At 46.0% G+C, this 23821-nt stretch overlaps 3 protein-coding genes across 7 annotated transcripts in view; 1 reads left to right on the forward strand and 2 right to left on the reverse strand.

The window, feature by feature from the left end:
• The window catches only part of LOC144162530 (ATP-dependent RNA helicase DDX4-like), a 58034-nt gene extending 51218 nt beyond the window's left edge, over positions 1-6816 (reverse strand). For all 5 annotated transcript variants that reach the window (XM_077693102.1, XM_077693100.1, XM_077693099.1 and 2 more), the window contains exon 1: positions 6697-6816. In XM_077693102.1, the coding sequence (XP_077549228.1) occupies positions 6697-6801 (105 nt within the window). In that variant the 5' untranslated portion in view covers positions 6802-6816. The remainder of the gene's footprint in view (positions 1-6696) is intronic.
• A 162-nt stretch (positions 6817-6978) lies between these two features.
• LOC144162533 (transmembrane emp24 domain-containing protein 5-like) lies at positions 6979-19477 on the forward strand. The gene is made up of 4 exons (XM_077693107.1): positions 6979-7362; positions 12091-12212; positions 13955-14144; positions 14589-19477. The coding sequence occupies exons 1-4, from the start codon at positions 7144-7146 to the stop codon at positions 14823-14825; spliced, it is 768 nt and encodes a 255-aa protein (XP_077549233.1). The 5' UTR covers positions 6979-7143; the 3' UTR covers positions 14826-19477.
• A 129-nt stretch (positions 19478-19606) lies between these two features.
• The window catches only part of Gen (XPG-like endonuclease), a 56168-nt gene continuing 51953 nt past the window's right edge, over positions 19607-23821 (reverse strand). Inside the window, exons 11-12 of the mRNA XM_077693097.1 lie at positions 23276-23416; positions 19607-22843 (exon numbers count right to left, since the gene is read on the reverse strand). Of these exons, the coding sequence (XP_077549223.1) occupies positions 21501-22843; positions 23276-23416 (1484 nt within the window). The 3' untranslated portion in view covers positions 19607-21500. The remainder of the gene's footprint in view (positions 22844-23275; positions 23417-23821) is intronic.

Here is a 23821-nt window from a genome sequence, read left to right on the forward strand (position 1 = left end):
TCCAACAAACTCTTCACCAATGCTGACCACGCTCAAGAAACCCCTTAAAAGTGGTACACGCCCGATCTCCCATCACATTGCCCCTGAATTGTGACACCTTGTATTGCAATTCCACCCCACCTCCCAGTAACCGCAGAAATCATTCCCGCGTAGACTTCCACTAAGTGGATACAGACGCTCCTCGCAAGAAATAATTTATCCACGAGTAGTGTAAGTGCTGGGCCTTCCACAACACCTTAGTTCACTTGCTATAATGATGTTAATGTTTTTTAAACCTACAACACTGCAAAAAAAAAAAAAAAGTTCCTCAAAGAAATGAGGCCTGAAGCTCGTACTGTGTCGCCTGTATTGCCCTGATTGGGCCATGGTTTTCCTTTTGAGCCTCGAAAGTATTGCTGCGATACTGTGTCTGTCCATTGCATGTTCCACCCAATGATGCTAAGAACTGAACTCCTAGTTAAGCGCGTTGGTTCATGATGGGTAAAGCTCAAACAAAACTTGGACAGGAAACAACGCAGGACGGAGCGCTACTAGCACCTGAAAAGTTTAATCGCAAACACACATATATAGTACGTACAATCAAAGCCACCACCATCACATAGCCTACATTGCAATCTACTGCCAGGCAAGATCGCGGCGAAACAATAAAGAAACCATTGCGTGTAATCATACCACACGCGTAAAAACCAAGAAAAAAATGACAGCGCACTTACTCGGCCTTTATCCAAAAAAGCGAACTCAGTGTCTGATAACACGACGGACGGTCGGCTGACGCACGTACTTCCTTCTTTCTTGATACAGACAGCTCCAATTATCTCTCTCGTTACCCACTTTTCACGTTTGTCAAGAATGAGCATGTGCGGCAGCTCCAGACAGCCTGTGCACTCTTTGCAATGCATGGCTACATGCGAACATGGCACTCCTTTCAACGAGCTCTGATTGCACTCTGAAAATACCGTGTTTCACTCCACAACCTTCCGTCCTGACTGCTTTCTTCTTTGCTAACCTTCACACCACTGGGCAAATCTTGGCCAATTTGTTCTGGGCTGGAGACACCACAAACACAGCCCATATCTTGATGCCACTTTCTTCAGGCGATGTGATGTACCGTGTAGGTATGGAGTGACCGTTGTCTTATAGGTCTCAAATCCTGCTCCTTTTTCCCTGCCCAGCCCTTCCAGTCTTCCTTATCTCGACGATTCTTTCCACAATCAAATGAACCGATTCATCTGGGTGCCCAGCTGCTCTTAACCCGTCTGCCTGGGCAGCGACACTTCGTTCAACAGAACGTTTGCAGTGTTTGTTCAACTCTGATTGTACGCAAGGAAAAGCCACTCTGTTCTTCACCAGCTTCGAATGGGCCGATTCACAGCTAACTCCTTGGACGACCCAGGATGGGGGTACCGGTACACCTGGCAGGTGTGGTTTCACACTGCTTTGGTACTTCAAACATGTACTCGAGCTGTCTTCGTCACACGGTGGGATACAGTTTTCCTCACTGAGTAAACGGTATACCATTTAGGTGCCCTTTTCTTTTTCGGCACACAGTTTACCACCACTCGGGCCATTGGGCGTCCCTTTTGCTGTGGGAATGTTTTCCACACCCCTCACTGTTTTAATCAATCCCCAATCGTGTTATTCACCCTTATGGTGCAACACAAGCTGCACTTTCAGTTGTTTTCTCCAATGACCAATTTGAATGCCATTGGTGTGCTACGCTTCTTCCTGCAGCAGTTTTTCCTCATTTTCATATCCCATTTGCTGCATTTAGTCACTTACTTTTCTTCGTGTCTAGTTGTCTCTCCTACCCCCCTTTTTTTATTTTTTACAGGTTTCTAAAATATTCTGCTGTTCTGGCCTATCCCCCTGAGTGGGGCCCGTACAGGCTACTCCTGTTTACGGCACCACCATCACCAACACGATACTCTGTTCCAAGGTAGGGGCAAGCCCGGGACGTTTGGTGTGATGCAGAATACCGAATAAATGTGTTGATCGGCCATGCCCCACCCCTAAGCTGTCCGAAGAGGTACCAAACCACTTTTCTCTCCTAAAAGGATGCACAGAATTGTATACGTAACTATGTAAACATTACCTCACACTTATTTGGGTCAAGTTATTTGACACAATTTGTGGCATTAGTTGGAATTGTCACATTCTGTGCCATTACTCAGCAGGGACGAGAGTGTCGCCACTTTCGTTCGATCGCGCTTGAGAAACCAGGATCGAGCTCGATTGCAATTGAAACTGCTGTGTAGCAGGGGCCCAATCCGGATTGAGCTCGATCCGGATCAACTCAATCGCGATTGAAAGTGCCCGTGCGACAGGGGTATTAGGCATCCATTTCATAACCGTCAATTCTACCTTTAGGCTAGTGAGGCAGCACAGCAAGCTCTTTTAGCAGTTGCGGAAGAGAATAGGAGGAGCGTTCCAAGCAGAGCCAGTCTTGTACCCACAAGGAAACGGAATCTCACCATCCCCAACAGGCCAGACACTCAATGTTTTGCATCAATACCAGCGCCAGCCGACACCGGTTGCACTGACTGACATTACCCCTTGCCTTATCTCCCTCGCCTGATTGTGCTCGAACAAGTGTGGAACGCTGGCATGGTTTCAGTCGACCAGTGCCGTCGTGTCATGAGCCTATTCCCTATTCCGACTGAATCAGGGACTGCCACCTTTGTGGGTCGACCGTGTGCGTCGGAAATTAGTGTGTGGCCAATCCTGTTTCGGGCCGAACTTCTCAAACTTTGGCCGTTGCAGCGTCACAAATGTTGGTGGTTCAGTTGCGATCAGAGAGGACGCAAACTAGAACTTTACTCATCCGCAGCGCAAAGTCAACGTGGAACATTGCCATTGTAGCAAAGCTAAGCGAGTGGACCCACTGAGCTGAGTGGCATGTATTGTTAAAATTGTAGAGCAATTTTGTTAAATTATTGCAAAAAAAGCTTTGTGAAAGTTTTGTTAAAAAGCAGAAAACATTGTTGAAATTGTAGAAAAATGTTGCTGCCCTCGAGGGAGAAGCCTTGGTTGCTGTTTTCGAGACTTCCCATCAGGCAATCATTGAGTGCTGTCTCAACCCCGACAGAACTGGCTGTGGAGGAAGCAAAACATGTGGAGCCGCTTATTATGTCTGTCTCAGATGCCGTTACTGACAGCTCAACTGACCAAATTCTAAAACTTCTAGTAGTATTAACTCTATGACTTAGTCAGTTGAGCCAACAGCGAGCACTTGTCCCGTACTGCTTCTTGTGTGCCAACGTGTTAATCGCGCTCTAATTTTTAGAACAACTAATTTTAGAACTATGTACCAACATTCCGAATGTAATTTACTGACCGAGTTCCTTCCGGCCTTTCTGCTTCTGCCTTTTTGTCCAAGAAGGCCATTTCAAATCGACTGTCCTCCACAACTCCTGGTGCATCTCCTGTGCCATATTATCGAGCCTCTGGGAACCGGTCACTCTTCGGTTACACTACCACTGGGGGGGGGGGGGCAGAGATATTCCCCCCGGCTTCTCTACCTTCAGCTGCCCCCTTGGGCACCCCATCTTCTGAAGACATGGTGTTTCCACTGTCCAAATCACAAACAAGATGACTCTCTAATAAAACGGAAGGGTGGGCGAGTTGGTACATTTTAAGAATAATAAACAGCGCAAAAAGGATGATGTGAATTCTGTGTCTGCCTGTTCTCTTTTTCATGCGTTTCCGTGTTCCTGCGCTGCTTATTCTTTACAAGAGGACTCTGCCCTTAAAGAATCCAACAAGAGGCCAGGTGGAAAATGCACCGCTAGATAGGGTCAGGCTCAGGTTTGTAGCAATGCGCCATCTGTAACATATAGCTGGACTGGAAAGAAGAACACGTACACTTGACGTAAAGACTTTGCAGGGTACAACACGAAGATGGAATCCTACAGAACCCAGTGCAATCCTACAATGTTCAACCACTTAGTCCGACATCAAGCCTCACTCAAGTACATATATATGGGGCTCAGGCCTTACAGTCTGAAGACATCTTGAAACAAGCAGTTGCCTTGACAGAGCTCAGGTCACAATAAGGCAAGCTCGGACTTAACAATGGCCCTGTCGCTTTGTAACTTTTCCGGGTCCGAGTGATGCCTGGTCTGGTAGCAAGATAGATGTATCCACAAATAGGACGGCTTTCCAAGACACAAACAGCACACCCTCGCCAGAATACGACTTAGCCACCCTGGTGTAATAATATTCACCTGAAACGTCCCACATCGGAATAGGCATTTGCCCTGCAGTGGACGTAGGTAGGCTGACAGGTGAACGAAAGTCTCTGTCGCTCCTGATCACACCTACCATATTGCCAAGCCCTCTCCAGGCGTCATTCTGCCTAGAAAAATCTTTTTACATCCATAACTATTCATTGAGATCGTCATGGTGAGGGCCGAGTATTACTGGCACGTTGGTGTTGTTCGCGCCTGTGGCAACCAAGTTCAAAATTCTCAGAGTGGACTTCTGCCTCCCGAATCATGCTCCCTTCTTTGTGGTTACTGTACACTTCCCTCCTGGTGAACTAAACCACTAGATGCTGCTCTTGCTTCCCGCGAACTTCAGACTGTTTCAGCTCTTACGTATCCCAAGGTTTCCACAGAGGTGTTGGCAGTAGGACTGGGTTGACATTTCATGCCACAACTCAGAAGTCACGTTTGGACTTTACTATGCTTTAAAAAAGTCAGTTCTCGTAACAGTGTGGTCGGCGAGTTCCCGTGCAACCATTGGAGATCACATTCCCGTGCTTTGTGAAATCTTCAGCGCCATGCGAATAGTAAAGTCCGTTCCTCTGTAACTGCCTTGCTTTTGTAGTGAATTAAACACTGCTCATCCTCTGATTGCCAATGATGACAAAGAGTGTATGTCTGCTGAGGCGACAACTTTGACAAAACATTGACACTTTCGTTGGCTAAGGATGGTCCCCATAGTCTTCAGTGGAGTGATGAATGTGCACACCATCTCAGATACAGAAATGCTGCGCAAAAGACGTTGCTTTACAACCAGTCCCCCGAGAATTGGAGCAATTTCAAATATGCTCGCTACAGCCAATGTCAATTAGGCTACAAGTCCCTTTCTGTCAGAACCGCATTAAAATGCACCTTGCTTAAATTTTTGTGGTGCTCAAAAGTGGATTCTCCTGATCATATGGTTGATTCGGTTATCAATTCCGAGGTAGAAATCCAAGGTTCCATGAACCAGATCACCCAAGGCTTGAAAGTGCACTTCGCATCTCATTCATTCCTGCGGGTCACACTAATGCACATTTTGAGGGAGTAACTGTAAATGAGCAGCTGGTAACAGTGCATCTTGCTCTCGCACATTTAATTTTGCTAAACTGGTAAAGCTTTGCTTCATTTAGTTAAAAATTTCTTGGAACGAGGGAAAATTTTGACCCCTAAACAGATAGCATTCAGGTCAGGCTGCTCAGTATAGTCAGATTACATTCAGTTGGCACGCCTTGCACGGAAGTTGATGAGCTGCTAACTTTTTATATCACCATAGCATATCATTTAATTCTTTTTAATATGGTTATACACAATTCTTCTGCGGGTTTTAGTATTTTTTACTGCTGTCCTAAATATCAATCTGATAGAAATTTTCTCTGCAGCATGGCGTCTTCTCTTTGGTATACATGCAAATGTGTGGTGTTCTGCAGGGTTCTGTCCTGTCTCTGTGCCATTTAATATCTTACTGAGCTTAATTCCCATGCACATAGGCGTACAGGTGAACATTTAAGCTGATGATGTTGCTTGTTTTGCCACATCCTGGAACATCCACGCATTACGTTAAAGTCTGAAAGCTGCAGTCCTATCTATACGCCTTTGGGGCTTGGCTGGCTGGAGTGGGCTTGAATTCAAATGTCGGAACATGAGGTCTTTTCGTTTTTCCGATAAATCATCTAGTCTCAATCACTCATACTAGCGCTTTGGTTGCCTAAAAGTGGCATGGACAGCGTCGTCCCTAAAGTTACACTAAACATTCGGTCACTTTTAGAACCTGGTTGTATGTGTGCCCTCACTGCAAATTATGAACACCAGTAATTCTAGAACAAGCTATAAGACTATGGCTGGGTCTTCCCAGACGTGAGTCAATTCACGTTCTACACATGAAAGCCTGAATTATCTAGTCTCCCACTCACATACCGTAACTATCGACACACATACTAAGCGTTCTGGATTTCCCCACACCTAGGTCATGAACTGTTGTCAGGCTATGCCCCCCCCCTATTTTTCCGCCAACCATGGTTCAGGTTCAAACGTCTACAAGCGATTTTTGTACAAGCTTTACTTAACCCATGCAAAATGGCTGTCTCGTCTGCATATGCAGTGAATAATTCAGCTCAGCTGTTAGACAGATATGGCCTGTTACATTTCCCTTGAATGCTGAATTTCTCCCCCGGCTTTCGACATTCCGCTCCTTGCCGCTTTGCTCTCAAATGTCGTAATCGTGAACCTGTAATGAGAGAGCAGGTGCGGGTACTTGCTCATCTGGTTTAGATACTGCCTTATCTGCCCACTTGCCTAACTTACTACTTCTATTCATTCGTAACTTTTGGCAATTGTTTACAGTCCCGGCCCTTCGCACGCTCGGTACGATCCCATCCTTACACTACAGTTCATACCTGTTAGTTCTGCCCTTAGCAATGCTTCTACAACTAAATCTCTCTCCAGAAACACATACCGCCAGTAGCGCAACTATGCCGTACAGCACAAGGCGGGTAGGTACCACGTTGTCAGCACACAAAAGCCGGAAGTCAGCTGCGCTTCGTGGTTGGCGGCCAAACATATAACCAAAACATTTCAGAACATGCCAGGGGGACTGAAACAAAACGGGAGCTGCAAGACACCGATAACGCGACGATGCATCCAAACCTTTCTATCACTTCTCGAATTTCCCGCGTAACATCACTAGAACATGGATCATTCGACTGCAGCGCCTCCGCCTCCGACTCCGCGGCTGGATTTGATCATTGGATTGCGCCGAGACGGAAAGTGCGGTCGGTGTCGGTTATTGTTCCGTGGTCTTCTCGAAGTTCACTCAGGTTCACTGCATTGTGCCCGTTGTGCCGATTGTGCGCCGTCGCGCCAGTCCTCTCCCGGTCGCGCATAGACGCCGCGTCGGCTTGGGATGTGGTGCGCGGGTGTCGCGGGGCCGGCCCGCAGAGGTGCCGCGGTCGAACTTCTCTTGGGCCTCGTCGTGGTCGTGGAATCGCTGCTGGGCACCGTAGCTGCGAAGGACGCCTTCGAAGACGCCGAGACCGAGTTGACGGTGACGCTTCGGGCGGGCGGTGTCGAGTGCTTCCACCAGCCGGCGAAGGTCGGACAAGTGCTCGAAGTGGAATACCAGGCGAGTCGGCGCAGATTTCAATCACTCTGCTCACATGTCGATTGAGGTCGCGTACGCTCCGCAAGGTGCGACAAACCCCGTTTCGTTTTCACGTGTTGCTGCTGCTGCACGCTAGTTGAACTTTGACCCTGGCAAATTGGGCTGTGCTACCATCCCGGGTAGATCGCAAAAACACAATCCCGCCCACCGTGTTTCTCTAATTTACCCGAGTTTTAGTACTTGAAAGTCCGGTGATATTCGGGATCGTGGAGAGCGCTAAGACCGCAAAGTTCGTCTCGAAAGCACGGTTCGTTGTAGATCATTTGAAAGCAAAAAAAAAAAAAAAAGTTACGTTATAGATCGATTGAAAGAAAAAAAAAATTACGAGAATCGCACGTAGGCTTGCCACGTAATTTATCCCCCCTTGTAGCCTTGAGTATTTCTTATGTCCTTGTAATTTGCGGGCGAAATGCCAAGTTTTCATCGTTTCCGCGTTTTGCAGCCGTGAACGCAGAATGTAAACACGCAGAATATCTGCCAAGTCACGTCGCGGTAGCATAAAAACAACGCTGTTCCCCAAAATATTCCTCCAAATATAGATGGTACCTGCGGGGCATAACCTGACACGACAGCTGTGGGGCCATCGACCGTGCGACGCAGCATTGACTACAATCGCACATCGCAAACTTTAATCGCGCACCTGACTGGCAGGCTAGTTCAAGGTTAGCACAGGATTACTCCGTGTGCATTTCAGCGCGCCTTTCGTTTCACGTCCGAGCGCGCGGTTCGAGCTCGTTGCCAGCTCTCGACATTCCATCATTGTGCCGTCGTAACCTTTCTCCCGTTCCCCTGAGAAGAAAGCTGCTGGCCGCGTCTGATTCGCCGTTCCAGTCGTTCGTCATCCGTATACCTCCTGCGACGTGTCCTCTTCAACATGCTCGCTACACGCCAGCCGCGCGGCCGGCTTCATCGCTCCGGCGGTGTTTTCGACAGACGCGCAATTTCACGGCCGTGTTTGTTGGTCTAACCGCTGAACAACCCGCTTTTATTCTAGTGAGAAGCTTTTTGTATTGGTAATGCGTGCGCTGAAAACACGAAAGCGTGTCCCTCAAGCAGGTTATAAAATAAGGCTGCGTCTAATCTCACGGCAGCCGTGAGAATTACTTCCGGGAAATTCTCACGGCAGTTTCCATAAAAGCTGGCTGGCGGAAAATTTGCTGACTAATATTACGTCCCAACGTAACCTAACGTAACATAACCTGACCAAACCTTGTGTAACCTAACCGAACGCGTCATAACCTACCAAAAAACCCAGCCCAATGACACAGAACACGACTTGTGTTAAATGGAATTCAACCAATTCTAGAAGTCATGTGCGTCAATCTCTTGAAAAAGTAAAAACCAGACTAAAAAAAGCAGTAACAAAATCCCGATTACCAAAAAATCCGAAAGCTAAAAAAAACAAACAAAAAAACATCACAACGTCGAACTCGAACCTGAGCCGTCCAGTTTAAAACTGAGCGTGCTACAGGGGCAGCTGCAGGCACTGCTTTTTAAAGGGTTATTTATCATATTGAATCTCCGCGTAGCGTGCTTAGCCAATAAGAAGCGACCATTTACATGCATATTTCGCTTCGAAAGGTGTGTTGGCGATATTTCAGGAGGGGGCATTGTCTGCGAACTTTATGGTAACTATATGACAATGAGAACACCCGTGGAAATTCTGCCTTTTGGAGCAAATACACTCTCGCATTTTCAAAAGTGCATATGTTGAAATGATGCGTTCGCGTCCAAGGGCCACGTTTCTGAGAAGACGATTCGCAATGGGCGATATGTTTCAAGAGCTATGCTTTCAGCCTTCTGCTTGGACGTTTCGAAATGCTCTTTTCTTGATTGCAGTTTGCACTTATCTTGACCAAAAGCTGCAACTCAATAAATGTAGCAAGGTTCGCACAGGTCCTTGAAAACCCTTGAATTTAGAAATGTAAATTTCAAGGCCTGGAAAGTCCTGGAATTTGTAAAGGGTCCTTGAAAACCCTTGATTTTTCTGGAGATAACCAATGGCCCTATCTTTTCACAAGAATTTAAAGTGTTCGTCGTGAATTTTAGGTGTTACAAATATAAAGAAACATTGTAACAATCAAGTTTCAATGTATTGCATGAAATTAGGAGTTGTGGATTCTCATTATACGAGGCAACATTGGGAGCAGCACTCCTCTATAGAATTCATGTCACGATACAATCCAGTGAAAGCCAGCTTCTGTTCTCTATCTTGCATGTTCCATCTAGTCTGTGGACGGCCTTTCATTGCATGTTTGCTGTGCCTCATACGCAGCGCTCCATTTGCGTTTGCTTTTACGTCCAAATGGTGGACGTGTACATAGTTCATCCTGCCTTGCAGCAACACTTGCTGAGTTAATTTCAGCTGATACTCTTGCTGACAAAGCAGGAGATGTAGGCAACATTAACTAAGTTTTAAAATCAAACAGCCTCAACAAAACACCAAGAAAACAGAAAAACCTCAAAATTATGAACTATGAAAAAAAAAATAAAGCTGGGGGAGCATTCATGAACCCATAGCGCCTATCTAAATGTGCGTTAATGTTCTTAGGTATTAGGTAATATCAAAATTTTGCATTTTGTTGAAAAAGTTATAAATAATCCCAGATAAAACATAAGATGGGGACCTTGAAAATGTGTTTTCTGGTCCTTGAAAGTCCTTGAAAACCCTTGAATGTTTGCTTTTGAAGCCCGTACGAACCCTGTGTAGGTTTTTGCATCTAACTCAAGTGTGCTTGAGCTAGTTCACATAACAGCGCCTATTGCACGTTCACCTTTTTTAAGCACTTTTTTTTACACCGGTCAGCACATAGTGGGAGAATCGCTGCCCTCCCTGCTTGTTTAATTGGCGAGGTCCTACAAACCGCAAACTGAGAAGCATTCCTCCATGACTTCAATGATCAATCCTTGCATATCGCAGATGAAGTGGTCTTTGCACACGAGCTTGTGAGTATAATGCGCCCATCTACAGATATGTCACATTACTGGGGCCGAGAATGAGAGATGTGGGATTTACCAGCAGAGAACTTATTCGCTCGTGGCAGTGTCGTCCATCTCTTGCCGTTTTATTGTAAAACTTTCTCGGGCTGCTTGTAAAGCAGAGCTTGTCATTTTGTGGTTTGTAGGCTCTCGTCAGTTAATCAGGGAGGGCGGCAACTCTCCTCCCATGGCTGATGTTCACTCTGGAGTACAGTAAGGCCTGTTGTGAGCGGTCAAATGGCCCAACCAGTTCAATCCAGACGTAGGCGAGCAATGTGGCACTAAATGGGTTAGTGCTGGGTAGCTAGGGATTGCTTGCTGATAATTCGTGTTGCAGCGGGGAGCATTCTGCAGCGCAACTGTTCTGCTAGGTTATTTTAACTTGTCCCAAGTATAAAGGTTGTGTGATGTTTCGTTTCTTTCTGAGAGGTGGTTAATTACTGTGGCACTAGAAAATCTAAAGTTTTTCAGTTTGAGTTGAGTGAAGCATTCTGCCCTGGCAGCACGACATGGTGAATTGTTGTGGTGACTAAATAACTGTTCATCACTGTCGGGCTTGAGAAACCTTGAAGCTAGAGTGGATTTGCAATGGTGGTTGCTTGGGCGAGTCGGTATTACATTTCGCTCGTTAGCAGCGCGAACTAGGAAGAGGCAAAGGAAATGGTTCAGAACGCTTTGCGTTGTCATCTTTCTCTAGTACTTGATGGTAGCTAGTGGTTTCCCGAAGCAAGATACCCTGGATTCTCATTCGGACAAACTGGAAGACGTGTTTTATCTTAGTAGGTTTTTTATTTGTTCAACGTTAGTCCTGCAAGGGTGTGCAGAAGTACTTGTCGTCACAGCTGCATGTACATCCTCCCAGCAAGGAGTCAGTGCTGTTTTGCATTGCCGAGGGAGCCAGCAATGAGACGGCACATCAGTGTGCCGGTAAAGTGACAGCGCTGTCAGCCGGAAGGTGCCACGTTTGATGCTGCGATGGGTCCTTTTCAATTCCCCAGGTATCCTTCAAACCTCCGCCAGAAAAGCAGCGTGGGATACTGAGAGGTTGCGGTGCTGTCTGGCAACTGGCCCAGAAGCGGCTGTTTTCGAGGCATCAGGAGTGCATGTAATGTCAGAACATGCGTGTTAGTTCATCCGCACCCCTAAGACTTGGCAGGTTGGCGTGTGACTGCGCCTAATTCCCAAATTCAGCTGAGTGCGCGGCGGAATTGATCACTGAGCTGTCAGTGCATTTCTTGAACAAAACACGGTATGTCAGGTGTTGAGGAGCACTTGCTGCGACTGTGGCCTTGTTTTCGTGCTCCGAGTTGATTTCGTTGGCTGTGGGTGTCTCCCCTGTTGGCTGCCCCCAACTGCTGTTCCCTGTTCCTAGCCGCTTGAAAGGAGAATTCCAAAGGTGGAGGCCTTCGCGTCACTGCTCTCCTTTCAGCAGAGTGGGGGCGTGCGGCCGTGTCGGGCATTGTGAAAAGGCCAGCTGTAAGGAATACAACGCTCTCTCTGCCAGGCGAGGTCAGCCTCGACAGAAAATGAATTTCGGGGTGTGGCAAGGACACGTGCCACCAGGTGGAAATGGTCGCTGTCGCGCAAGAACTCGCTTGCCCAAAATCTGCTTTGGTGAAACCACGGCGAGTGAATCTCGGCCGCTCATTCTGCTGCTGCAGGCGGGTGAAGTCGAGTTAAACGAGAGATTGTGCCGGCGTGTTGCTGCAGGTGCTGGATGCCAACTTTGGCAACATGGAGATGCGGCAGGGGATGGAGATCAACTTCATCCTCAAGTCGCCCACGGGCCAGCAGGTGATCAGCGACCAGAGTCGCACGGAGGCCATACACAGGTGAGGCAGGGGGCGGGGCACGGTGGACTGCCTGAGGGAGCGGGGCCGAGGGTGCACTGTAGGAAAGAAAAGAAGAGGTTGTTTATTTATTTCCTTCATATATTTCGATACCTTCGAGGCATGGAGGTACAGTGTACTAGATGAGAAAGGTGTGTCGTTCGGGGCCGATTAGGGGGAGTCCCTTTTGCGATGAAAATTTCTGTTGAAGAACTCCTGTTGGAAGCAGCGCCCCTGGCGGCTGCCGCTTGCCAGTTGGTTTTAGAAGCTTTGTTTGCTAACTTGGTCCTTATCTATTCACCCTAAATAGTCTTCTTTATTTCATAATATAAAGTTCTATAAAAACCGTCAAATAACCGCTTACTTTGATTTACAAACTTATAGGTGGCGCTGGCTGCAACGGGAGTTGCCTGGGGAACGTCGGCGCTCCATACAATTTTTTCATTCGAAAGGGGACCTGCACTCTCCATTGGTTTTTCGCCCACACGACACACCTTACCTTCTGGTACACTGTACTGGAGGGCATTACAGATTGGAGTGGTAGTTAGTCGACGTATCACAAAACAAAAATCTTTGATAGACCCTTTGCAAAATGGCCAAATCGTTGGCGGAAAAGCAGCAAGCCACTCTGGCAACACTGTGCACCCGCTGCGCCGCCATTAGAAAGGAAGCGAAAAGGCTGCGAGCACAGAGTTTCAATGGGGTAGCTACCGTCCACCGTCCACGTAATTGCATACGCATCGTGGGGCAACAGACTCGTGAAGCCGTGGGCGAAAACGTGCAACCGCAACGGCGTTGCTACGACCTGCTTCCTTTCTAATGGTGTAGTCGCGTTCACCACCAGTGTTACCACCGCTGAATTCTCAGTGTTGTCCGCCTTTTTGCAAAGGTTCTATACGTGAAAGATTTGAAGTGTGTGATGAGAGCAAAACCAGAGTACAGAAACTAAAATACGTCACACAAGGTGTCGCAATGCTATACAATATTAAAATGAAATTACCCATGCAGGGTTCGCAGAGGTCATGGAAACCTTGTAAACCTTGAATTTAGTTAGTAGTGTCATTTTCGAGGCCTTGAAAGTCCTGAAATTTTTTAGTGGTCCTTGAAAACCCTTGATTTTCACGGTGATAATCACTGGCTCTGTCTCTTCACAAGAATTTAAGGTATTTGTTATGAATTTTAACCGTTAATCTATGTAAAAAAAACAACAGTTTAACAATCATGTTTCAGTCTATTGCATAGAATTATAACAAGTTTAGTTCATTTTCATTAGTACGAGGCAACATTAGAAACAAGAACTTCTCAATCCGACGCATGTCGTGAGACAATCCAGTGAAATCCGGCTTCTGTTCTCCATCTTGCACCTTCCGTCATAGCCTGTGGACGCTCGCTTGTTGCATGTTTTCTGCACCTCATACGCTCCTTTTGCGTTTGCTTTTACGTGGCAAATGGTCGACGTGGACGTAGTTGAAGTTCATCATGCCTGGGAAGTGCATGATGAACCGCAAGAGCCGTACCAAGGTTTCGTCTGGTTTCACCAGACCCAACAAACACAAACCATACGAGAATATGTTTGGCATTTGGACAGTGGGAGCTAAAAAGCCATGACAGCATCAACACAGGAGGTAGTGGCTCCTTGAAAGTACCCGGTGCTGTACTCCTTTACGGTGCTGTACTCTCAAGGAAAGCACTGCTTGAGACTGGCAGAGCTTGGGAGCCTCTGTGCGTGACTTGTTCCCTGGCAGGCACGAGGTGAAGGAGCCCGGGGACCACACGCTGTGCTTCGACAACAGCATGTCCACGCTGTCCACCAAGACGGTTTACTTCGAGGTCTACGTGGACCGGGCGGGCAGCCAGGAAGAGGACGACTTTGAGGCTGGCGAGATCCCCTACTCGCCCGAGCTTGTCTACAACGACACCTACACCGACATCAAGGTGCGTTCCCCTCGCGCTGCTCGGCAGTGCCACCAGACGGGAGCACCCGTGCTACGCACGTTTAGAAGCTCTGCTCACACACATTAAGTGAATGCACGGGGATCATTTTGAAAAGAAATCTGCTCCATAGCATCACTTGTGGAGTGGACTGGTGATGCGAACCCACGTAAGTACAGTGCCACCCAGGTCATGCAGATGGTACCAACAGGACAAACCAGATTCTGAGATGTCATTGGATTATGGCTGGGGAGTCTCCGCTGCTCGATATGGTTTCTTTAATATCACCATTATTTGTGCGAAGTATGTTATAAAATTGGCACCGCTGTTAATATTGGGAGAAAGTGGCCTTGGTAATGGACCTAGCTGGTGTTTTGTCTTCATGCCATTTTATTTGGGATAGCGTTTCGGCAGGGGTTGAAGCCTGCGCTCTGCTCACTGCTGCAGGCGGTCATCAAGAAGGTGCACGAGAACCTGAATCAGGTGAAGCACTACCAGGACGTGAAGCGTGCGCACGAGGCACGCGACCGCAACGTGCAGGAGCACAACTTCATCCGCGTCAACCAGTTCTCCATGCTGTTCATCGTTGTCATGCTCTCGGTGGGTGCCGTCCAGGTGGTCATGGTGCGCAGCCTCTTCGAGGAGCGCAGCCGCCTGCGCAAGATCTTCCAGTACCTCTCCTGACGGCCGCCTCTCGCGCCTGTTTCTGTTCACCAGTTCCGTTTAGTTCTTCACGCTGCAAGAGAAACACCCCGCTCGCGTTTCTGTTCCTGTTCTCGCTACTTTTTCCTTGTGTCCACGATTTGTGACGTCTTTGTTTTCACGGGCCGAGATTGAGAATTACGTTGTCGGGAAGGACGGCTTCAGTGTTAACGAGTGGGTTTGTGAAGTCTGTGTCGGCTTACTCCGATGCGTGAAAGGTGAGATGCGAATTAGTTCTTTTCTTCTCAGACACCTTTTCTTGGCGGCGTGAAGCCCAACCTGAAATTAATGATTTCCAAAATGAGTGCTCTTAAAACAGCCCACGCAACACCTGTAATACACACTGTCCGAAGTCCCACAACTACCTATTTAAGACATCTCTAGGCTTAGGCTGTCTCGTAAAAAGACGTTTCACTTACCCCGTGTTTGAGATGTCTCTAGGACTAGGTGTTCTGTTGTCGAGGGATGCCCGACTTGTTCTAGGACGTGTCGATCAGTACAAATTCGCTGCATTCTTTCTAGTTTTTCTTCCTTAGGTGTGGAATCAAGGCTAGGTTGTGTACGATTGCTCATAATACTAATGTGGCATGGATTTTACGAATCTTAACTTGGGAATCTTTGTGTCATCGCTTTTCTACTGTTCCCGGATTTGTGGGAGCAGTAGCAAAATGCCATCTTTCCTTATTGTACATACTCTTCCACCTTAGTTTTCTTCTTTTTTTTTTTTCTTTTTTTGATGAAATAGACAACGGGTAGGTGTTCTTTTTTTTTTTTGCTTTCCCAGGCATGGTAGTTGCATGTGACATTCGCTTGTTGAGTTAGGTTTAAATTGTACGCTTTTACTGGTGAGGCGTTCAGTTACCAGAAATTGCTTGCCTCTGTCCTGCCAGGAATACGGTGAGCACTTTGTTAGCATTGTACGGTGAACATAGGCTGCGAGAAAGTGACTAGTCCTACTTCGAATTTTTTTGTTTACGGAATGGTAAAGTATGTTTGAGTTTACACCAAAGCCAAACATACTTCAGCATTTTGTAAACAGAAAATTTGAAAGAGGTAGTTACACTTATTTGAGGGAAAAAAGGTTGTCCTATTTTTTTTATTTTCTTAACATCCCAGGCTGGTCTAAAATCTGTTATCTCTGGTACGAGTCTTTGTAAGCCTCCTCAGGCTGCGATGCTTGTCAGCGATAAAAGTAGGTGAACGGAGACAGGATTCTTTGGCGAGGACGCATTGGATCGCAAAGTAAACGGTGTTCTTGCATTAGGGGTATTCTTGTCGGTAAAAATTTCCGTGATCGGTTGATGGGCAGCGTAGATTTTCCTTCTGTTGTAAAAGGATGCGGTTTTGACACGGTAGTAATGAACTATCTTACAGACTTAACTTGCGCATTAATACATGGGCACTCCTCTGATTAGAAAGTGCTTTGCCGAGTTTGTGACCCATACAACTAAACGTATGTTGAAGATCCTATTAGAGACTTTTAGAAGCATTTTAATCTTGTGGAGAATGGTTCCATTGCTGATGAGTAGGACTCAAGTGCACGCACTTTGGGTCTGATGTTAATACGTTTAAAATTCGAGTGCTTAACACAATTTGAAATAATGACGCCCGGTGCGTGTTTCTGGAACTCTGGCGATAGTCTTGTCATTTTTTTGTAGCGATACAAGGATGTTCTGCTTTGTGATATTGCCCTGAAATGACTGTGGTGTGTGGCGCTCATTTTAGATGGAACCTAGTGTTTAAAAATTGCTTTCTGCAATTGTTCCTTTTTTTTCCCCCGGTTACCTAATAAATGTGCAGCTCTTACTCAGAAATTCTTACGACTTTGACAAGTCTTAAAGCCGTCATTAATATATTTATTTTCAAAGTGCTACATTATGGATTCCTGCAATGTGGCCCGAGAACTGGGTTACTGATCTTTTTGTCCATTTGATAAAGCAGGCGTGGTGGTCTGAGCTCGGATAATTGCTACATCACTTCTACACACAGGAATCGTAATGCCCAGTCAACAGGCGTAAGATGTAGTGTGGTTTCACGCAATCGTTAGCCGTGTACATGTGTTCTTGAATCTTGTACTTTGCGAGATTTCGCAGAAAGCACTTTTTCCGCGCGCCGTAGCCAGTCAAGCAGTGTGTTTGCGTGGTGGCATAGTTACTAGCCGTTAAAGTATGTAGGCTAATGAACTGCACATTTACGTTCAAGCTTGAGATGGCAGCGTAATGTTCTTAGCACAGAAATGCAAGGTGTACTAGGGGTCAGTGAAATATGGTTGAAAATTTTTCATATGTTGACTATAGCTCTCATTAGCCTAGAAATGCAACAAGCCTTCTATGCTAAAATACGCAGTCATTGGTAACTGCTGCTTCAGCACTATTTAGTGCGAAGAATTTAGAAAGGCAGCAAACCCTTGTCATAACAAGATCACCTTATTTGGACTCCTGTTTGCCGTGTAAAAGGAACTGTAAATCAAAGCTGGTAACAAAGTGCCGCTGTTAGTGAAGCCAGTGACTTGTCGCAAGGGCTTTATTCTAACGAAGGATTTCTTTGTGTAAAGTTCCCCTCTCTTATGAACATGAAATCGCCAGTTTTGATGCAAAATCCTTAAATCTGTTTCAAGTATGCGCGTTGTGAAGTTTATAAAATCAGTGGTGCAAGAAAAAAAGTTGAAGTTGCAAGCTAAACGAGCTTTGAAAGATGCCGGTCAAGGAGTGAAAAATGCTGTTGCAGTGTTCAACAAAGTTCAAACTGGGTTGCCTTGACCTTTACATTATAGGAAAGTTCTAGGCATCCCATGATAGTTTTCCAAAATAGGCAAAAATTTGCTAAAAGGCCCTGAGCCAATGCTGCTTTCATACCTCGTTCAAGCTCGCTCAGAGTGAGCCGAACTGTTGTCGGCTGTATTTTTTTGTTTGTGTTGGTGCCGTAGTTCATTCAGTTTGCCAAGTATGACGGGACCCTATGTCAAGTGCCGTAGCCGTTTGTATTACCGCACCTACTGTCGATGCCCCGTCACTGAAAGGCGGCCCATATTGGGATTTGGTGTGAAGTTCCCCCTTTTTTCGCATGCACCTCACAAAGGTAGTTGGAAAGTTGAGAGAAGATGCCCCCAAAGTTGAATGCTCAAAGCAGCTACAGTGAATGGCAGATCATAGTTGAGGAGGCTTAGCAATCAGGCACTTGAACGAAAGTTCGGTACTCACCTCGTGTGCTTTAAAAGCCAAGTTAAGCTACAATGCCAAAAACATTTTCTTCCTATGGAAAAAGGTTAGGAAAACCCGCTTCCCTACAAATCACTATGTTGCACAAATTTGAAATCTGCGAGGTCGATCTCTCAACTTGTCATCGCTTGTTCACCATGTTATCGTGAACACTTTTCATGCAGTGTCCGCGAGAGAGAGCTTTAAAGGGCATTATGTGTGGTGTAAAGTTTTGCAGGAAACTTCGAGCGGGGAATCCGTGTAATCAGTTTTTGGTTCCAATTGGATGTGTTCCTGAGGGCAGTTATTAAGTATTAGTCCTAGTCATGCTGCAGATGTTCTGTTGCCATCAGGGTGTGTGTGTGTGCGGAATTCCTAATACGGTTATTCCATTGATCCTATCTACCCATTCTGTAAAAAAGGGCCCTTGGAACTGCCATTGTAGGCAAAGTAACACGCTAACAATGGTTGTTAGAGAATGTTTTGCTTGATGTGATTGATTGATGTTTTTGTATTGGGCATTATTTTTGTGGCAGTTTCACTCGAGTGTTATGGGCAGATGGGAAAAATACAATTCTTGAAGGTTGCATTTTTTTCTACTTGCCATGAAAGAAATAGAAGACAAGATGGAAAGAAAAAGCAAGCTTAGTATGGCATTTGTTTCGTTGCACCTTTTTTTTTTTTATTTGTTTACCTGCTTTGAAGCTTTTTTGTTGGGGGAAGTGAATTCATGGCCGGAAGAACTTGCGAGATTCCTAGCTGCTCTTACCGGTTGCTTGGAGTCAAGATGAACTTTGGCAAAATTGTAATTTCAGCGGCTGCACTGATTATTATTAATTTTTGCCACCAAGGAATTGGAATTCGGTTTGCGTAACGCAGCTCTTGTTTAACAATTCATACCCAAAGTGGTAGCCAGAAGAGATTGATGGAACATTGAAGTCGTTGCACAAAACTTTTTGCAATCCTCTGTTCAACTGATTCAGAGACTGCAAATAAACTGATTAAGTGTGTTCCTCATAGTGAAAAGCAAGTGTTTGAAACAATCCACCCTTCAGCTGCCGTTAATTCAGCTTTGTCATGCACTTGTTTGACATCTCAAAGTACGACCTTTTCACAAAACATCGTAACAAGATAACCTCCACAGCAACGTTTTCTTTATGTGCAAGAAATACAACACAGTGTGACTCATTGTTGTGTCATGCACAGCACTTAATGCTGCATCAAATGTGTGCAGGCAAGCTGTGCTTTCTCAGCGCATAATTTCGGTGTAGCATTGTACCAAAGACGCATGCAGCGATGTCACTCCTTTTTTACGAAAGTGTAAACAGCAGCTGTTTTTTTTTTGCTTGCACGTCAATGTGCAAGATGTTTTTTATTACATCAAAACAGCAATAAAAACTGTGATTGACTGTCAATAAAAATTGGTGTTGACTCTTATTTTGGTGCGTCGAAAAATTTTCACAATTTCGTTTGTGGAGTCTTTCAGAAGCAGGAAGGGAGAAAAGACATTTGAAAAGTTGAAAAGACATTTCAAAGGCCAGTTTCACTTGTTCTCCGGAATAGTGAATAACAATAATTCTCGTGGCTTTATTTGCATGGTGCACAAAAAGCAAAAAAAAAGCGCTTACGTTACCTGAAATTTCACTGCTGAAGAAAGTGGGATCACTTACGAAACAGCCACCGCACACACAAGCACCCAATATTTGCATTACACAAGAAAGCAGGTGACTATATTATAAAACACCATAGTGAGAATTTTAAAGCACACGGAGACATTTCAAGTGGCCAAGTCTTGATAGGAACAACAGTTGCACAATTAGATGGTTGCAGCAAAATGCAGATGCGTTCATGTGCTTATCAACACCGGAAGTATTATATTAGTGGTCCAGCTGGCAAAAGATGTGTAGAAGCCCAACCATGCACACAAAATGAATAATCACCGTTTGGAGGATAACTACACCAGTGTGAACAAAGATCACTATGTTCACTTTGTAATGACATGAATGCCTCTGAAACTTTAGGAACACTTGTCTGAAGGCCAAACCAGCATATAGGAAGTTGCCAGCATATGGCAAAAGCACCAAAGGCGGAACAAATGCTCCCAGCTAGTAGTAGGTCTTGTGGAAGTCCGTTTCCCTACACCGAACCCCCCCTTCCCGGAAAACCGGCTGCTATCACCAACGCAAGGATTTCAGAGGTAAGTTCTGGCCAGACTTGGTGTTGCCTTTCAGGAAACCAACGGCAGTGGCTGACATCTTGGGACTCGGCACACAAAAAAGTAACAAGTCTTTGGCGTAAGGGCCATTCTAAATCTAGTGCAATTTTCAATCTGAACATGGACGGACAAAATGTTTCGGAAGAACAACTTAGCACAAACTCACTCGCAGGCTATTAGAAGCCCACAAAAAGTGATCCGAAAAATCTCCTGACAATATCTGCACTTCATGCCTTTGGGCATTCCTCTTTTTCTCAATTTTGCTGCTTTCATTGAAAAATGCTCGAGCAACGCTAGCCATCCCATGATTATAGGGCTTGATAGTGGCAGTTTCAATGCCACTAGCAAAAATGGGAAGGTATAGCAACAGTTTATCAAAAGCTTCCCACAAGCCTACTGCAGTTACCACCCACTACGGCAGGTTATTTCAGAGCAGTGTTTTATATTTATTTCTAGGAGGGAGGCATTTATGCAATGAAATTCGTACTGCCTTGCCCTCCTTCACAATGCAAGCTGGCGATAACACAGGGCCCGAAAATTGCGCGCACAATTTCCAACTAACCAAACAATGCTCGGAATGTACCACCCTTTAGCTATGCTAAAGAGCAATCAGTTTGCTTAGCAAAGGAGACTCATATCCTGCACAAGCAATCTTTCATTCGCACCGTGCAGCTGTCTGCTGTGGTTACAAGAAACGCAAAACCAGACACCAGTAAAAAAAATGTTTCGGGCATAATCGAGCGCAACTGCTGACAGAGTTATCCTAGCCCATCAAGTTTGAGACACTAACTAATGCGGTAGGCAATTCAAATTTGTATTGACATTTGGGAAGACCTAACTACAGTGGAACCACGTAACATAGACTTAAGATCAGTCAGATCTGTTCCGTTAGTCAGCAGCTCTGCTTTGACAAAGTCCTCGTCTGGAAAACCCAACTACGGAGGCATTATTTCACTTATCAAAGCCTAAAAACTCCCCTTCATCCCAATGAGATAAAAATAAATCAGACTATAAATCAGACTGCAGCAGTAGCCGTCAGTGCAGATGAATGCAGCGATTATAAGGGTGCATAAAAAAAATAGAACGCTAAAAAATATTCGTAAAATAAGCTTTCTAGAACAATAGGCGAGAGTACTAAAAAGACCCACATAACAGACTCTAGAGCCTCCAATTAAAAATGGTACTAACAATTGTCACAAAACACTCTACCTCAGACATGACCGACAAACACACACCACCGATTCATCAATCATCGTTATCCGATATCACAATGACCGACGTTTCACCCTTCTTCAATGGCCCTTGAGACTCTTCCTCGAAGCAAAAGAGCGACTTTGATGGGTCATAGCTATCCGATCTCAAACTTCCAGGAGACGTCGCTACTTTCATTTCCACCGAAGCCACCACATCTCCCGTCAACCGTTCAACTTTAACCTCTACATTCCTGAACGCCGTCACAGGTGTCGACGTCGCGGGCTCAAAGGAAAGGCGACGCCTGCCGCAACTCCGCTGACCTGACGTTTCTCCAGAGTCTGCCAGACTTTGCGGAGTTCGTTTAGAAGATGAGCTGGGTGATACATTCCGGCGTTTCGGTGGTGTACAGCCAACGTCCGTCTCCCTCGATCCGCCGGCCGAAACCCCCCCGACTTGTCCGTCGCTGACCTGCATTGGCGTCATGAGCTCTTGCACAAGTGAATCCGACAAGGAGAGGTTAAAGCTCGCGGGCCACGAAGGCTTTCTAGAATCATCGGAAGCTGCACAACCCCCGGAGTCACCACCGGACGGCTCCGAAGCAGCAAGTTTCGCACCACAGTCCTGCAAAACCCCGGACAGTGTTGTGTTTGTGAAGCCCTTCAGGTGAGAGGTTCCTCGTACAGGTGAAGCAGGCTCTCCTTTGGTCGAGTCTAACGACAGGGATTTTTTGTCTGGCTGCTTTTCTGCGATAGCTGCAGCTTCTCCCAGCAAAATCAAAGACTCTTCATCCAAAGCATCTGCCTTGAACACTTCAATAGACTGTGACGGCAGGGCTTTCAATTCTGTTGGCTCAGGCAAGCTTGTTGAAATACTAGAACTGGGTCCATCCTCGGGCTCCTTTTGTCCACTAGCATGGGCCTCCTGCACCGAAATCAGGGATGCTTCATCCAAACGAGAGTCCGACTCGACAACATCAGTGGACCTTGGCAAGCTCCTTGCGCTGTCCAGGTCAGTTCTTTGTGCAGGGCTTTTCAACTCTGTCGAAGACATTCCGTCGGACGCGTTTCTCGCAATTCTCTCCGAAAGCGGCACGTCGAAATCCTCCGAAGACGAATCAGTGGGACTCTCGGAAGACTTTGTATCAAACCTTGGTGATTTCTTGTAGTAACGATCCAAGGTCGCCATCGTCTCGGGGGGAGGAGCTATTTTTGGCTTGCGGGTCCTCGTCACCACTGTGCGGCTCTTGCCTGTCGGCCGGGCCTTTGCCGGAGAGGTGTCCACTTTCTCCCTTGTGGGCCTTTCAACATTCTCCCCCTTTTCTTCATCCTTGATCAGCGGCCGCTGCTTTCCTAAGGCGACAACCTTAAAGTGCGCCCGGATGTCACCGTTGCTCCCTGTCGAAAGAAATGTCACAAAGTTACACGGGCACTGACAAGTTTTCAGCTAAATAGAGCTTCATTTAAAGTGCTTTGTAACACCTGTTGCATCATAAATTTTCTTAAACACTACAGCATTAAAAATAATATCCATCGCATCTCTCTCACTTAATCACAGGAAGGCACCACTACCAGCATCTGATTTAAGACTGAAGCATGCCAAAGGAGGGTAGTGAATTAAAAAAAAAAAACTGCTCATATTAGATTTGGAGCCGCAAAACAAAACAAATTTACAAAAATTTGCGATTATGTCAGTGCAAATGCCACTTCGAAATGAGCAGCTACACATTGCGAGGAGCTTCAATCTTCATAAAGTGCACCAAAACAGTTCCTTCTGAAAGTTGCAGCATTAAATAATGAGAGCGTTCAGGAGCCAGAGGATCAGCTCACCGTCATCTTTGGTTGTGACTTTCTTCTTGCTGCGTTTCTGGCTGAGTTGCTCGTCATTAAAGCCTTTGACTAGGTCTGGGAAGACGCCTTCGAACAAAGCCTGGGGCTCCAACGTGTTGGGCGGCGTTGACTCTGGCCATACTGCAGAGTTTTGGGAAGGGCAACGGACAGCCTGGTTACAATGGTAAACACTTGAGGCATGAATAGAAAAGCGCTGAGTGTCAACACAAATGCTAAGGCAAGACAAGAATGCTATCTTTTAACCCCTCCGAGACGCATCCGAAACCGAAACTGAAGGTTTCCGATTCCGCAGCATGTGCCATATCGTCATAAATGTTTCTTCGTATGTACATTACGTAATGCTAATTTACTTAGGTACACTCTAAGCTTTTGGGCACATTTTGCGGCATATTGTACATCCAATTTATTTCAAATTTCCACAAAAGGCAGTGGGTGGTACGCTCTTGTTCATGTTGCGCGTATTTGCGTTGCCTTGCGTTTGTGTCTGCTTGTCCGTGCTTTTTCGTATGCCGTTTTAAGCTCGTG

Source organism: Haemaphysalis longicornis, unplaced genomic scaffold, assembly GCF_048455015.1.
Source record: "Haemaphysalis longicornis isolate Haplotype H1 unplaced genomic scaffold, Haemaphysalis longicornis Haplotype H1 scaffold_12, whole genome shotgun sequence".
NCBI lineage: Eukaryota > Metazoa > Arthropoda > Arachnida > Ixodida > Ixodidae > Haemaphysalis > Haemaphysalis longicornis.